The following is a 14634-nucleotide window of genomic DNA, read 5'->3' on the forward strand; positions in this document are numbered from 1 at the left end:
GGGACAGCTTGTATGTCTACGAACTGGAGAAGTGATTGCTCAAATATATTCATAAAATATAAATATAGATAACGTTTATTCAATACCCATGTATATGCGCCTTATATATATATATGTATATATAAGTTTATACATACATATTGCTACAAATATAATTTATAAACACACATACGCCAATGATATGTTTCGTGGTACCTGCATGAGCTTTTCTCCACTATTCATTATCTCTCACACACACACACACAAACTCTCTCTCTCTCTCTCTCCCTGTCTTTCTCTCTCTCTAGACTGTGTAGCTGTTCTTTGCTTGCTTAGTTGTGGATCGTGATATTGCAGAGAAGACGAGTGTGATATTGCTTAGGCTGAGAAAGGACATCGTATACAGCTCTGATCTCAAGCTGGGCGCAGCAAGCAAAGGCAAACCTAGCGCAGACTTTTCGCAGTTATTTTATTCATAGGATTATCATTTGCTTATATATATATATATATATGTACATACACACACACACACACACACACACACAATCATCTATCTCTTCCATGATACATGTTTACATATAGACCCTCTTTCTATCCGAGTCTTGCTGCTTATAAGTTCAATAGGGTTGCGGCGTTTTGAGAGGCCGAGCATAGCTGGCAGCTGCAGGTTATTGTATGATAGCAAGCAGCTTGATTACTCTTTCCGTCACATCCGCTCTCAAGCTGCGATGTATGGGGCAGCCTGTGCTAGCCTTCTGATTGCTTGCTTATATATAAGCTGGTATCTTCACTCTCTCTGCAACACCTTCAATTCTTGCAGCTTGATTGCCCCCCCTCTCCCTAGCACTCTCTTGCAGCCTAGTTCAGCCACGCAGTACGTTCTAGCCTCTCTCTGATCCGTCTCTAACTCGCACTCTGTTGGGGCCTAAATCAGCCATGCAGGAGTCTCTTTACATACCCCCTCTCTCAGTCACAGTCTGCGTCTCACTTTCATATCATAATTTATGACGCCGCTTGCTAGGCTTTTGATATTTATGTTCCACATGATCGTATGATATATTATAGCTGTGTCTAGCTTCTGCAGGACCCTGATCGTGTGCTCATCTGAAGTTTGCTAGCCCTACTGCAGCTTCTGCAGGAGTCTGATCGGCGACTCATCTGAAGCTTCTTAGCCTTGTGCTCAACATTTCCTTGTGCGTCGTTCCCGGTGTGATATAGGGGATAGCTGCATCGCCAATAGGTAGTTTAGACGTCTGATCGAGAGACTGCGCCAGCTACTAACAATTATAAGATTCTGTCATCTGCAATATGGGCTGCTGCAAGCGATTCATGTTACAACCAGGGAAGCTGATGAAGCTACTCCTGCGGCTCCTGGTCTTATTCAGTGTTGATCACACTCGACTCTTAGTGGTGAATGCATTGCGCCAGTCAGACGCGGCGGCGTTGCTAGCCATCAAGAGCTGGCTGACGGACTTGAGCGGGAGCCTGGGGAGCTGGCGGGAGGGGGGAGAGGCGGAGGCATGCAGCGGCATTGACAGCGGGGGCTGGGCGGGGGTGACGTGCACCGCGGACGGGGAGGCGGTGGCGGGCCTGGCGCTCTCCGGGCTGGGGCTCCGAGGGTCCCTCTCGCCGCGAGTCGGGGACCTCCGCTCCCTCTTGGCGCTCGACCTCAGCAACAACAAGCTCTCGGGCCTCATCCCGGGCCCCGCCCTCGCCGCCCTCCCGGCCCTCTCCCGCCTCGATCTCAGCTCCAACGCCTTCACCGGCCTCTTCCCCTTCCCTTCCCCATTGGGCGCCTCCCTCCGCCACGTCGACCTCAGTGGCAATTCCCTTTCCGGCCAGCTGCCCGCCGTCGCGCTGCCCGGGCTGCAGCACCTCGACCTCAGCTACAACTCCTTCTCTGGCGACCCCTTCCGCAGCTCCCTCCACCTTCCCGAGCTGCCCCAGCTCGCCACGCTCCGCCTCAACTCCAATCTCTTCTCCGGGGCCCTCCCCGCCGCCCAGCTCCGCGGTCTCCATCGCCTCCTGGAGCTTAGCCTCGATAATAACAGCTTCTCTGGGCCCGTCCCCTCCCAGCTCGGCCTCCTCCCTTCCCTCACCATCCTTCAGCTCGGACAGAACCTCCTCTCCGGTCCCATCCCCCCTTCCCTCGGTAATATCAGCACCTTGCAGACCCTCTCCCTTCGGCAAGCTTACCTTACAGGTCCTACTTCTCTCTCTCTGTGTCTCTCTCTCTCAAAACTATCTCCTCTTAATTTTCTGCTTAAACATTTAGATTACACTAAGAATTAACCAGCATTCTCGGTCTTATATCTCCTCTTCATCTTTCCTGATTGATCATCCATTACCCTGGAGTGTTCTCTCTTTACAGAAAACTCTAGCTCTCATGACCAACTCCGCTTACTCATTCATTCTATGTGCTGTCATCTCTCTCTCTCTCTCTCTCTCTCTCTCTCAGCACATGATCAGCCAACTCTTATCTTATGCTGCATCCAGCTCCATATGATCAGGGTGCTTCTTCACCAGCAGCGCACACATTCAACTCTTCTAATTTTATGCTAATTATCAATTATATGCGACTCTCTCGACCTCCTCTCGACCAACTTGTGGCTAAGGAATGCATAATTTTCCTTAATTGCTTCTTAATTCTGCACTTTCAAAGTACGTTCACGCATGTGACATAATCATGCACCTTTCATGCCATCCTTGGGCTTTCAGCCCCACATACAATCATGCGGAACAGAAGCGCAAACTGGGGTGGGGTGCGTCCACACACAACGGATATTCGCTGGGTCGCGCCCATGCTCCACGGAGCCTACAGCGCCTATACGAAATTTTGTCTTGTCTCAATCTATCCGTTCTTTCAACTTTTGTAGTTAGATGAACCGCATATTTTGTCTTGTCTCAGTATCCGATCTACAAAGCAACAGGCTTGACCAATGTGATCTTCACATGCTTAGTAATTAATAACTGTCTGCTTTACCCAAGCTTGGACCATGTGTTTTAACATATGACCTCAGAACCCACAGTTACAATTTTAGTATTCTCTCAATCGATTCTCTCATCCTTGCTTGCGTAACGCAAACTGCCTGGCGCCTGCAGCTTCCTTGAGCCTTATTTAGTCAGGCTATGGTAAATCAAGAGTGATAAGTCAACAGTAAATTTCTCTCTTTCTGAAGACCGATACTGCAACAAGCTGCAGAGCTGTTTCTCTATTCTTCTGACACCTTTAATTTTGCTGATTTGATGCTTTCATACAGGCACTATCCCCTCCGAGTTGGGTAACTGCACAAAGCTCAGGCTCCTGGACGTTTCTGGCAACAGTTTGACTGGGACTATCCCGAGCTCCCTTGGAAACCTCCAACATTTGAGTGCCTTGCTGCTGTCCAACAATGAGATACAAGGTCCCATCCCGCCTTCTCTAAGCCGATGCTCACAGCTGAGGCTCATTGAGGCAAGCTGGAATAAGATAGAAGGAGATCTCCCTGATGAGCTAGCTAGCCTTGAGAGCATTGTGTCCTTCTCAGCAGAGGGCAATCGCATATCAGGCCCATTGCCCTCTTGGATCAGCAGATGGAAGCTTCTTGGTGTGCTGCTGTTGGGATCCAATCAACTCCAAGGTCCCTTGCCCCCTGAGCTAGGGAACCTAACCTTCTTGCATTCCCTGTCCCTCAGCCAGAACTACCTCTCTGGCCCCATCCCGCCCGAGCTTTGCAGGGCCCGCCAATTGGCGTACCTCGAGCTATCCAACAATCACCTCTCAGGAGACCTCTCCAATGCTCTCATCAGGTGCACCAATCTATCCACATTAGACTTGTCATCCAACAGGTTGCAGGGACGCATCCCTGCGTACTTTGCGAAGCTCCCTTTGGTAGTCTTAGATCTAGAAAATAATCAGCTTTCTGGAACAATTCCCAATGAGCTGTGGAGCTCTCAGTCATTGCTAGCTGTGGAGCTTGCAGAGAACAATTTGGTTGGGAGCCTCTCTCCCTCCATTGGTAACCTTTCCACTCTCCAACAACTTACTTTGGATCATAACAATCTAGAAGGAAGCATTCCTCAACAGTTGGGCAAGCTCAAGAATCTCCAGATGCTCTCCTTGTCTCACAACAAATTGAGTGGCATGATTCCGATCGATCTGTATCAATGCACAAGCTTAACGGTTCTTGATCTGGCTGCTAATACACTGTCTGGGAAAATACGCCCAGAAATCGGAAGACTGGTCAGCTTGAGTTACTTGAATTTGGCACACAATCAGCTTGATGGGACCATTCCTGATGAGATTGCCTTGCTATTTAAGGCTGCTGGAACGCCTCAATTGGATGATGTGGTGAATTCTAACACCCTAGATTTGTCTTTCAATTTCCTGATTGGCAGTATTCCGTTAAGCATTGGTGATTGCAGAGAATTGAGGAGGCTCATATTGAGCAACAACCACTTGACTGGCAGCATTCCATCTCTAATAGCACAATTGTCCAGTCTCAGCTATCTGGATCTTTCATCAAATAGACTGAATGGCAAGCTCCCCGGCAGTATATGTAGTCTAAAGCACCTGGTTTACCTCAATGTGTCTGTGAATGAGCTTCAAGTGCCTCTCTCAGCAAACATTACCAGCCCATGCAAGAGGTTCAATTCCTCCTCTTTTGAGGGCAATGATAAGTCGTGTGATGGTGAAAGTGGAGGAGCCACATTATGCACAAGCTCATCAATCCAAAAAAAGCCTAAGGAAATGAATCATGCACTTGCAAGGGGAGATCACAGATCAAAGAAGAGAATTGTTTATGTGTTGCTAGGGAGTGGAGTGGTGCTGGCTGCTGTAGTGGCCATCATTGTAGGAGTGGCTCTTATCAATCGGAGTTTCAGAAGGAAAAACAGAACAGTTCCGCGCAGTGATTCCAATGGCTATGTTATGAAGGAGACTAGCTCAGTTAATATACCAAGCCAAGGTACTGTCATTGACAAGCCGAGCTTCCCCTTGATGAGCATTGCCACTGGAAAACAGGATGAAGCTTGCTAGGCGATCAGACCTGCAGTACTTGGCCTTCCATTGAAAGGTAAAGGACTGTAACTCGATGTTACAATGCAGCGCCTTACGGTTAGTTGAAGTACCAGAGATTAATCCAGCCCCTTCTTTGTATGCACGTTAGAAGAAAGCTTCTAGGTGTTGTAATATTATGATGATTTCTTTCCATACAGAATGTCAACCAAGCAGCAGTACCGGCATTGCATATGTATTTCAGCATAGCAGAGAATTGTCATGGGCTCTGTGTCTCTGTGTCTCTGTGTCTCTCTCTGCACGAGTCGAGCTTCGTGGGAAAAATTGCTCGTTAGGGCAGTGGGCTTGACCGGGCCTCTTCCCACGATGGTTTTGGCAACGCCCAAAATAGCAAACTCCCCCTCCAAACCCACACGAAAAGATGAGCCCGATCATACGAGGGTGGTTTGGGGAGCTTGAGAGGGCGTTCTCAAACTCCAAGGGGAAGTTGTTGTTAACTTGATCTCTCTCTCAAAACCGGAACTTATTCTAGTGAATGGAGTACCCTCTAAGAGCTGAGCCACATGCAAGTCAAATCGACTTGCGCAAGTCTGCTAAGTCAAACCTAAGGCTTGGCTAAGTCAAATCTAAAGGCGTGTGATGCACCATCATGGACTTGAACTTTGAAAAATATGGTCCTTCAATCGGTTGATCTTGGTACCTCTAAAATTAAGGGATACTAGATTTACTTGATGAAATCCATAGATGTGTCTACACTCGATACTTTGCATTTAAAGTTTCTCTCTCTTTGATTGATCTTGACCTTCTTCTCTCTCCTATAGATAGGCATGTGCCTGGTATCGCTAGACGAGTCCATTGTTTTTCAAACTTTCGTGTGGCGGCAAGTACTAATGCTTGTGGATCGACATACATAAGCTCATATGCTTATGTGTGTTGGGGCTCTAAGGGGACTTTCTCATGAGTCCTTTTTAAAACACACGAAAAGCAATAATAGCTAGCTAATATTGTGTGTTTTCATAACTTTTGCTTATTTGCAAAGGTTACTCAACTTTTCCTACTAGTTTTGGATCTTGGTGGCATTTGTTGGGTGGGATCGTGAAGACATGTGTCATGCCATTGGGAAAAGGTGTTGTGGGAAGATGCTCTAAAATGGTGGGTACTCGAATCACTTTGGAACTATTGATGATGTGACACATGTCTATTGGTTTATAATTGTCTCCTCTCTCATTTGATACATTTTCTCTACTCGAATTCTCTCTCTCTCTCTCTCTCTCTCTCTCTCTCTCTCCAAATTTAGGCACCCTTTTTTTTTCATGCCTCTTTAATGCAAATGAGTGTGTGAAGTCCAATCCTAATACATGGGCTGGGGATGATGCACCAACCCATTTGAAACTAAAGGCATAAGTTTAGGTGTTTACATGTACTTTGACTCTTATGCAACAACCTAAACCAAGAGCCAAAGATTGACTATAGGTCCCACCACATCTAGAGAGAGGAAAGTCAAGTGTTATGATAATTATGCGAGATAAAGCTATGATCTTTAAGAGGTCAAGGTGAGAAACAATATGTAACCATACCAAGAAAATGGGAACTATAACAAGGTTATTAAAAATCACAAGGGCTTACCAAGATTTCAATTGCTATCCACTGCTAAGTAGCGATGAGTCATGAAATTTCATGGTTGAAGGTATATTTTCCAAAGGTTTGGCTAGCAAAGGCTTGAGAGAGAGGGACAATTTTGCTTGTTTGATTTGTGCCAGTGTTTCAATCACCCATCACAATAGGGTCTTGACATCTTTTCTGATTGTTTCTCTTGATTGTTGTATGTGTACTTTGTCCATATAGTGTATGTCAGCCCATGTTCCTTTGTTGATGTTTGACAAGTGAAGTTTGGGATATTACATATCCTTGACTAATTGTGTGTTTCTTGCATTTAAGGAATGTTTTTCAAAAATTTGGACTCAAATATATGATATAATTAAATGAATATTTACATGATCATAAGCTGAGACAAGGTAAACCTAAGCCCTTGTCAACAATTGGAGAGGTGTTTGAAGGCAACCATACAAACTTGAACCCTCTTACTTAAGGTCTCAAAATTACTAGGTTTCAGCTTCATAAGACATCACCTAGCTTTATAAAGAGGCTTCTTCTCTTTCTTTATCACCAGCCTACTTTTACTATTCCATAGATACTTACAAATCATAGCTTTGACTATGTTCCAAAGCTTAAGGTTTTTTTCATGTAGAGAACCCTTATCACCAAAATGTGTTGTTTGCTTTTGATCAAAGGCATTGAATCCTACTTGCTTGAACTACTCTTTAACTTGAGCGTAGAGGATTGTTGCATCTCTAGACACCAAGATACGTGAGACCTAGATTCAGTTGAACTTTGATAGATAAAATAAAAGGCTATAAACATCAGAGCAAATGACATGATATCATTAATGGCCATAAGTTTGCAAGGTGAGTGATAAGAAGCCGAATTTGTAAACCTTAGATTCAACCTTCGATAGAATCCATTGCAACTTTTGAGTTGATGAGATCTCAAGGCCAATAGGGTTGCCTAAGTATTAGAAAAATTCGACAATTATAAGAACCTTAAATCTTGAATGGAGAATCCATTGGTGGATTCTCAAGCCCAATGTATATACTTTTAGGCTTTTCCTTATTGATTATGGATCTTATGACTCTAGCAAATTGGTCATAGACCTATAGGAGCTTATTTACATTCTCCCTCTCTACATTGAGTATATTAGAGTTGTTTCAATACAAATATCTGAGTACAATTTGCCCTTTAAGAAAGTAGTCATCTTGAACTTTCATGTAGGATAATTATTCTTATCAAGCTTCTCACTAATGATTTGGTTAAAATGATCATACGTTTTGACAAGACAAGTAACCTTGGAAGACCTACAATTTGCAACTAAGCCAATATTAGTTGTATTACAATCAAAACATGCAGTCTTTTTCACTTACCGCACAACAAGAACTGCAAATTGCAATCTATATTCAAATGTTATATGTGTCTATAGCCTAGCAAACACTTGAAAACTTACAAATCAGAAATCTATAACCTCTACACCTATAAATGGAAAACATAGCCGAATCTACAGTATGCTTAGAAACTGCTTTTGATGAACTTGCAAGACCAAAACAGAGGCCAAAACAATCATTGTGAATAGGCCCTATAGGGCTTATTTGCAGTATATACACTACTATTTGAGCTCATCAAGTTTCATTGCAATTGAACACTGTACCCGTACCAACCTCAGGAGCCTCTTGCGGCTATAATTTCTAGGCAAATTGAACAAGAAGGAAGAGCTTCTTATCCATCACTCACTTGCTTACTTTTTTGCTTTGTCACATTCATCTTAGCTTTCCATTGAGCTTTGTATAGATGTGGGACTTCATTGATGCCATGTAAATAAACAAGAGGAGAGAGATAAGTAAAGCAATGAAGAGCAAATACACACAATGGAGACTTAAGCACATAGAGAACTAAGGCTAAAATATTCTTCTTCTCTCTTTTCCTTTCACACAAAAATAGATTTAGTCTACAACATGCTCAAAGACTAAAAGTGAAAGTACTAGAACATATGTATATGCGGTCACTAAGTGTGAACCCACTAAGGATAGATGAGGTGGCACAATCAATGTGCCATTACTAAGAGGGGATTGTGTAGTGTAGTTAGAATCACCGGTGTGTCCTCCATGTCAGTCACCTAAGGTGCTATTGAGTAAAGTCCTACCATATCACCAATATGTGTAGCAAATGCTATCTCATGTGGAGCTCAACATCTCAACACTTCTAATTGTACCAGTCCTTCTATCCATGCCTTCAATAGTCCACAAAGCACGAGGATTTGTTTCAACATTTATTTGAGTGGTAGAGAGGATGAGTGTTAATGTTAGTGCCAATAGAATACTCCTTCCTTAGTTGAGTGACCTATTCACATGAAAAAATGGTTATGAGAAATACTATGGGTAGCAAAATCTCCGAAGCACCTAATAGTGCATGGCTTCATGTCCATATCTCTCATAATTTTGTTGGGGGTAAAGGCGCATGTGCCTATCTGCTTGTGTATCACTACACTGAAAATACCCGCACTTGCACAATGTAGGTGGTGGGCACCCATCAATCACTTCATTCTTTATTCTTTCAATGACATTTGCATATTTAAGGGAAGGCCGATCACACATTGGAATTGTTAGAATTCCCATATCTTGACTCTCTCTCTCTCTCTCTCTCTCTCTCTCTCTCTCTCTCTCTCCATTTGCCATAGCTTACACCTCTCTTGCTTTCACTTGCTTGTGCTTCCACTTTGGGCTTCTCTCTTCAACTGGTATCAGACTCTTCTTCTTTGTGAGCTCAAGCTCATGACTGACATTGCTTTAGCTCTCATTCAAGTTACCTACAAGAGGATTTCACCATTGGTAACCATAGCTCCACCTCTTGAGGTCCATATTGAGATCTCATTGCTCTAGGACTTCTCAGGAACTATTGGGGGTATGTCAGGGAATTCTTGAGCCTACATTGAGCTTATTTCAGGGAGTATTTATCTCAGTATTCAGGGCTAGAAATACAAACACTTTTTTTCAATTGTGGCCATTTCCAAGCACTTGTGCTTGCTCAACCACTCCTCATTGGACAAAGGCTTTGGCATTATTTACAACTCCTCCTAGCATTGAACATTAACATTGAGCATTGGTTTTGAGTCATTGAGCTTCAGCTATTAACTGTGCAAATAGGGCATCATGCTATCACAAAATAGGGACATCCATATCTTCAATGTTTGGAGCTCATATATGCTTTCTGGGATGCTTGTATACTTGTGTTTTGCTGCCGATACTTGGAGGATCATATGTCATTGGTTTGAGATGCTATTGGATTGATTTGAGCACTCATTTAGCTCAATTTTCTCATAGATATCATTGTTGTCATAACAAGGCGATTGAATGCTATTTGTTTGGCAAATGTCATGCTCTTGGCTTATGTGATGCTCCCGGGATGCTCATTTGATGTTGGACACTTGGGGAATGTTTGGCCAATGTATTGGAATGCGTTTGGACTGATTTAAGCCCATATTTGGCTCAGTTTTATTATCATTTTTACTACTATAATAAGCAAGGTTGAAGGTTATTTTATCAGTGAAAGCATATGCCTATTGCTTGTTCTTGCTTCCCGACTACTTGGGATGATACATTGATGTCTATGGTTGATGCCACATACTTGACCATGCTCTTAGAATGCTTTTGGGCTTCGATTGAGCTCACTTTTGCTAAGTCATTTTACTACTGTACATACCAGTGTGGATAGCAAGCTTTTAATAGGGACACTCTATGCCCAATGCTCTTTCATGCTATTTGGGCAATCTATCGGATGTATAGGGGCATGAATATGGATGCTTCTTGTACTTCTCATGCTTTGACTATTTAGGGTCACCATGATAACAAGAGCAGGAATGATTGCTATGGTAGAGACTCACAAAAGTCTCATTCTAAGTCCCGTGGACAGTCTTGCAATAGTAAGTCCCATGGATGTAAGCATAATTTGACATGCCATTATTGTGAGAAAGCATGACGTATTAGGCTGCAATGCCATAAAATGCGTGTTGACAAGCACAAGAAAAAGGACAAAGGGAAAATGCAGGACAAGTATGATGATCGCAGCATTGTCCTTGCTAAGTCTAGTGTTAAGATCGAAGAGATCAATGTAGTGCAACAACCTGACTTTGATGATGATTACATACTTGCAACTTCTTCTTTGGATGAGTCACAATTGGTTGATGCTTCGCCTGGTTTTGCTCAGTGTTAATTGATGGATTTAGGGACTTCCTTTCATGTGACCCCTCATAAAGAGTGGTTCCACTCCTATCGCAGTATGACTGGATGTATCCGGTTTGGGAAATGACTTAGCATTGCAGATAGTTAATATTGGTGATATTGGGTTTTGCAGTTTGGTTCAAGCAGTATGTTTACTTTGCATAATGTTCGTCGACATGTGCCAGCTCTCACGAAGAGTCTTATCTCTACTGGCACTCTGGATGATGAGGGTTACTTTGTTTTCTTTAGGGATTCTTCTTAGAAAATGACTCATGGGAACCTTGTTTTGGCATGTGGTGCCAAGTCTAGCACTTTATATCCCTTGATTGTATCTGGATTTGTAGATTATGTTTTGTTGGTGGCTATAGTTACACATTGAGAATAGATGAGAGATTAGATGGAAATGCACAACGAAAGGTGATTGAGGCACGAATATGGAGGCTCAAGCTTTCTTCGTTCTCTCCTTCTTCATTCTTTTATTCTATCTTCTCTACAATCTACTTTTCCAAGTCTCTCACAAAAGGGATAAACACTTTGGTCTTTAGGACACTTTACACAGCCTCTCACACACTTAATACAACCATAGGATAAGGCTTAGGCTATGCCTTATTTCTCAACACTCCCCCTCAAGCTCAAAATGAGCTTGCAAAGGTAATACTCCAAGTGCACTCCTGAAATACTCAAACTTATCTTTACCTAATGCTTTGGTAAAGATATCAACAACTTGGTCATTTGTTTTAACATGGACTAAGTCAACCTCTCCATCAATGACCTTCTCTCTAATGAAGTGATAGTGCACTTCTATGTGTTTTGTCCTAGCATGGTAGACTGGGTTCTTTGCCAACATAATGCTGCTAAGGTTGTCACAATATATGATGACTCCACCATCAATTTCAATCCCCATGTCACATAAAACGAATCTCAGCCTTGTCTGCTCACATATTGCCAATGCAATACTTCGATACTCAGCTTCTGTACTTGATAAAGCAAATGTAGATTGCTTTTTGTTGCTCCAAGTTACCATGGCTGATCCAAATGAAAACATAACCACTGGTGGGTCTCCTATCCATAAGTTTACGTGCCCAGTCTGTATCAGTATACCCAAACAAGGTAGGCTTTATTCCCTTCTCATAGAATAAGCCAAATCCCTCACATACCTTAGAACTTTTCTCATTGCATCGAAATGTGATTTACATGGTCTTTGCATAAATTGGCTAATCAAACCAACTACATAACTCAAATCTGGTCTTGTAATGGTTAAGTAGACAAGACTACCAACCATATTTCTAAACATAGTCACATCTTCCACATATTTTCCATCATCAATCATTTTGATGTTTAGATCCAAGGGAGTATCCACTGGCTTACATCTTGTCATGCCATACTTCAACATTTCCAAGGAATACTGTCTTTGTACCAACCAATACCATGAGGTGCATCAATGACCTCAATGCTCAAAAAATACCTCAATAGACCAAGTTCCTTTATGTTAAATTCCTTATGAATTCCGTGCTTCAACAATCTCCTTCTCAAGTGTACCTGTAATAATGAGGTCATCAACATAGATGACAATCACAACCATGCCATCCTTTGTATGTCTCACATAGAGTGAGTAATCAGCCATACTCTGCTGAAATCCCATATTGCACAAGAATTTGCTAATCCTCTCACACCAAGCTCTTGGTGCCTGCTTCAGTCCATACAATGCCTTCTTCAAATTGCATACATAGTGCAGGTATTTAGGGTTCACATACCCTTCAGGGTGATCCATGTACATTTCCTCTTCTAAATTCCCATTCAAGAATGTATTTTTCACATCCATTTGATATAGTTTGCAGTCATATATAAAAGCCAAAGCAATCACTGATCTCACTGTAGTCATCTTTGCCACTGGACTAAATGTCTTCTCATAATCCAACCCATATGTTTGTGCATAACCCTTTGCAACTAGCCTTGCTTTATACCTTTCTAGAGAACCATTCGATTTGCACTTGACTTTGTGTACCCATTTGCAACCAATTGATTACTTTCCATGAGGTAACTGCACTAAATCCCAAGTCTTGTTTTTCTTCAATGCATCCATCTCCTCATCCATAGCTTGTCTCCATTCTTTGCTTTCCACTACTTCCTCCAACCAAGTAGGTTCCACATGCTGTACATAAGAAACCATATAAGCATAATGCATCTTCATGAACCCTTATATGTCAATCTATCAATAGGATACCTAACCCTTTCAGATCTCCTCAACTGAGGTACACTACTTGGAGTCTCAACCATTCTTGCATGTGGTGGCACATATTTTCGTGCACTTCTAGTATGCGGAGTTTTTATATGAGGAATGCCATACTCATCATGGATAGATTCATCCTCTGAACTTTCAACCATAAGCCTCTTGCCTTTTGCAATTTCCGCACTCTTTTGTGAACTCCTCAACCTGCCACTCCATGGACTATAGCTACCACTGCTATCTGCATTCTCCTGCGGTCCAGACATATCTTCTAAGTGTTGATTTCCAAACTTACCATTTGCTGAAATTTTCTTCCCATGAGCATCATCATCACTATTCTCATAAGAATTCAAGTCCACTACAATCTTGGGCTTGTACCATGATTCATACTCACTAAATCTGACATCCCTGCTAATGTTAACTTCCTTAGTTACTGGATCATAGCATTTGCAACCCTTCTTCTCATCAGGATATCCAAGAAAGATGCATTTTGTAGCCTTTGGCTCCATCTTCTTCCTCAAATCATCAGGAACATGAACATAACAAACACATCCAAAAATCCTAAAGTAAGCAACCATGGGTGTCTTGCCATATATCTTTTCATATGGTGATACATAATGAGTCAATGATGTAGGTGTCCTTCTCATGATATGTATTGCAGTATGCACTGCCTCTGCCCAATATGTCAATGGCATATTCATTTGGTTCATCATTGCCCTAGCAATCTCTGCAATGATACGGTTCGTCCTTTTTGCCACACCATTCTGCTGAGGTGTGTACCTACATGTCACCTGCCTTTTGATTCCATGATCTCTCAAGAAATCTGAAAATTCATATGACATGTATTCTCCTCCATTATCAGACCTCAAGCATTTTATGTAACAACCAAACTATTTTTCAAGCATAGCTTTAAACTCCAAATTTTTTTCAAAGGCTTCACTTTTATGCTGCATGAAATACACCCAAGTCATTTTGCTAAAGTCATAAATAAAAGTGATATAAAACTTGCATCTCCCACTCAATGAGATATTCTGACATGGACCCCAAATATCAGAATGCACCATTTCCAAAGGATAACTGCTGATTCTCCCCCTCTTTGGGAATCGTAATCTAGTTTGCTTGCCAAGCTGACAAGCCTCACATACATGATCATAATTAACATAACCAAAATGGGGCAAACCATGATCCACATGTTTAGTTTGCATTTGTTTCAATCTTTGCAGGTTTACATGACCAATTCTCCTATGCCATAATTCAACATCCTTATCTTGACCATGCCCACTTTCAACATACATAGAATTTTAAATGACAACAGTACCTGCATTCAAGGCAAATAACCTACCTTTCTTCTTTCCTTTTGAAATTAATCTATTAGGCCTTCCATTTTGAAATTCCTCAATGAAACATCCATATCTATTGAATCTCACATGCATTTCTTGGTCTATCATTTGAGCAACTGATGCTAAGTTCTTAGTTATTGTAGGTATATAAAGTACATCCCCAAGATTATTTTCAACTCCATTTCTAGTGACAAGTGGCACACTACCAATATGAGTAATTTTATGTAAAGTGTCATCCCCAGTAGCCACATATCCTTCATTCTGCAT

The 14634-nt window shown here is 42.2% G+C and overlaps 1 protein-coding gene across 1 annotated transcript; it reads left to right on the forward strand.

The window, feature by feature from the left end:
* The first annotated feature begins 1287 nt into the window (after positions 1-1287).
* LOC148011355 (uncharacterized) lies at positions 1288-5999 on the forward strand. The gene is made up of 2 exons (XM_087670345.1): positions 1288-2182; positions 3240-5999. Exons 1-2 carry the CDS (start codon positions 1288-1290, stop codon positions 4994-4996), a joined length of 2652 nt encoding a protein of 883 aa, XP_087526471.1. The 3' UTR covers positions 4997-5999.
* Positions 6000-14634: the final 8635 nt, after the last annotated feature.

Source organism: Lygodium microphyllum, chromosome 28 (genome assembly GCF_053477565.2).
Source record: "Lygodium microphyllum isolate KBCC chromosome 28, Lygodium_microphyllum_v1.1.10, whole genome shotgun sequence".
Classification (NCBI taxonomy): domain Eukaryota; kingdom Viridiplantae; phylum Streptophyta; class Polypodiopsida; order Schizaeales; family Lygodiaceae; genus Lygodium; species Lygodium microphyllum.

What these genes read in the sequence shown, in the direction of transcription:
- LOC148011355 (XM_087670345.1), top strand. Translation starts at nt 1,288, where the DNA reads ATGGGCTGCTGCAAGCGATTCATGTTACAACCAGGGAAGCTGATGAAG. An exon ending in TCGGCAAGCTTACCTTACAG is followed by an intron (nt 2,183 to 3,239) that starts GTCCTACTTCTC and finishes GCTTTCATACAG; the next exon opens with GCACTATCCCCTCCGAGTTG.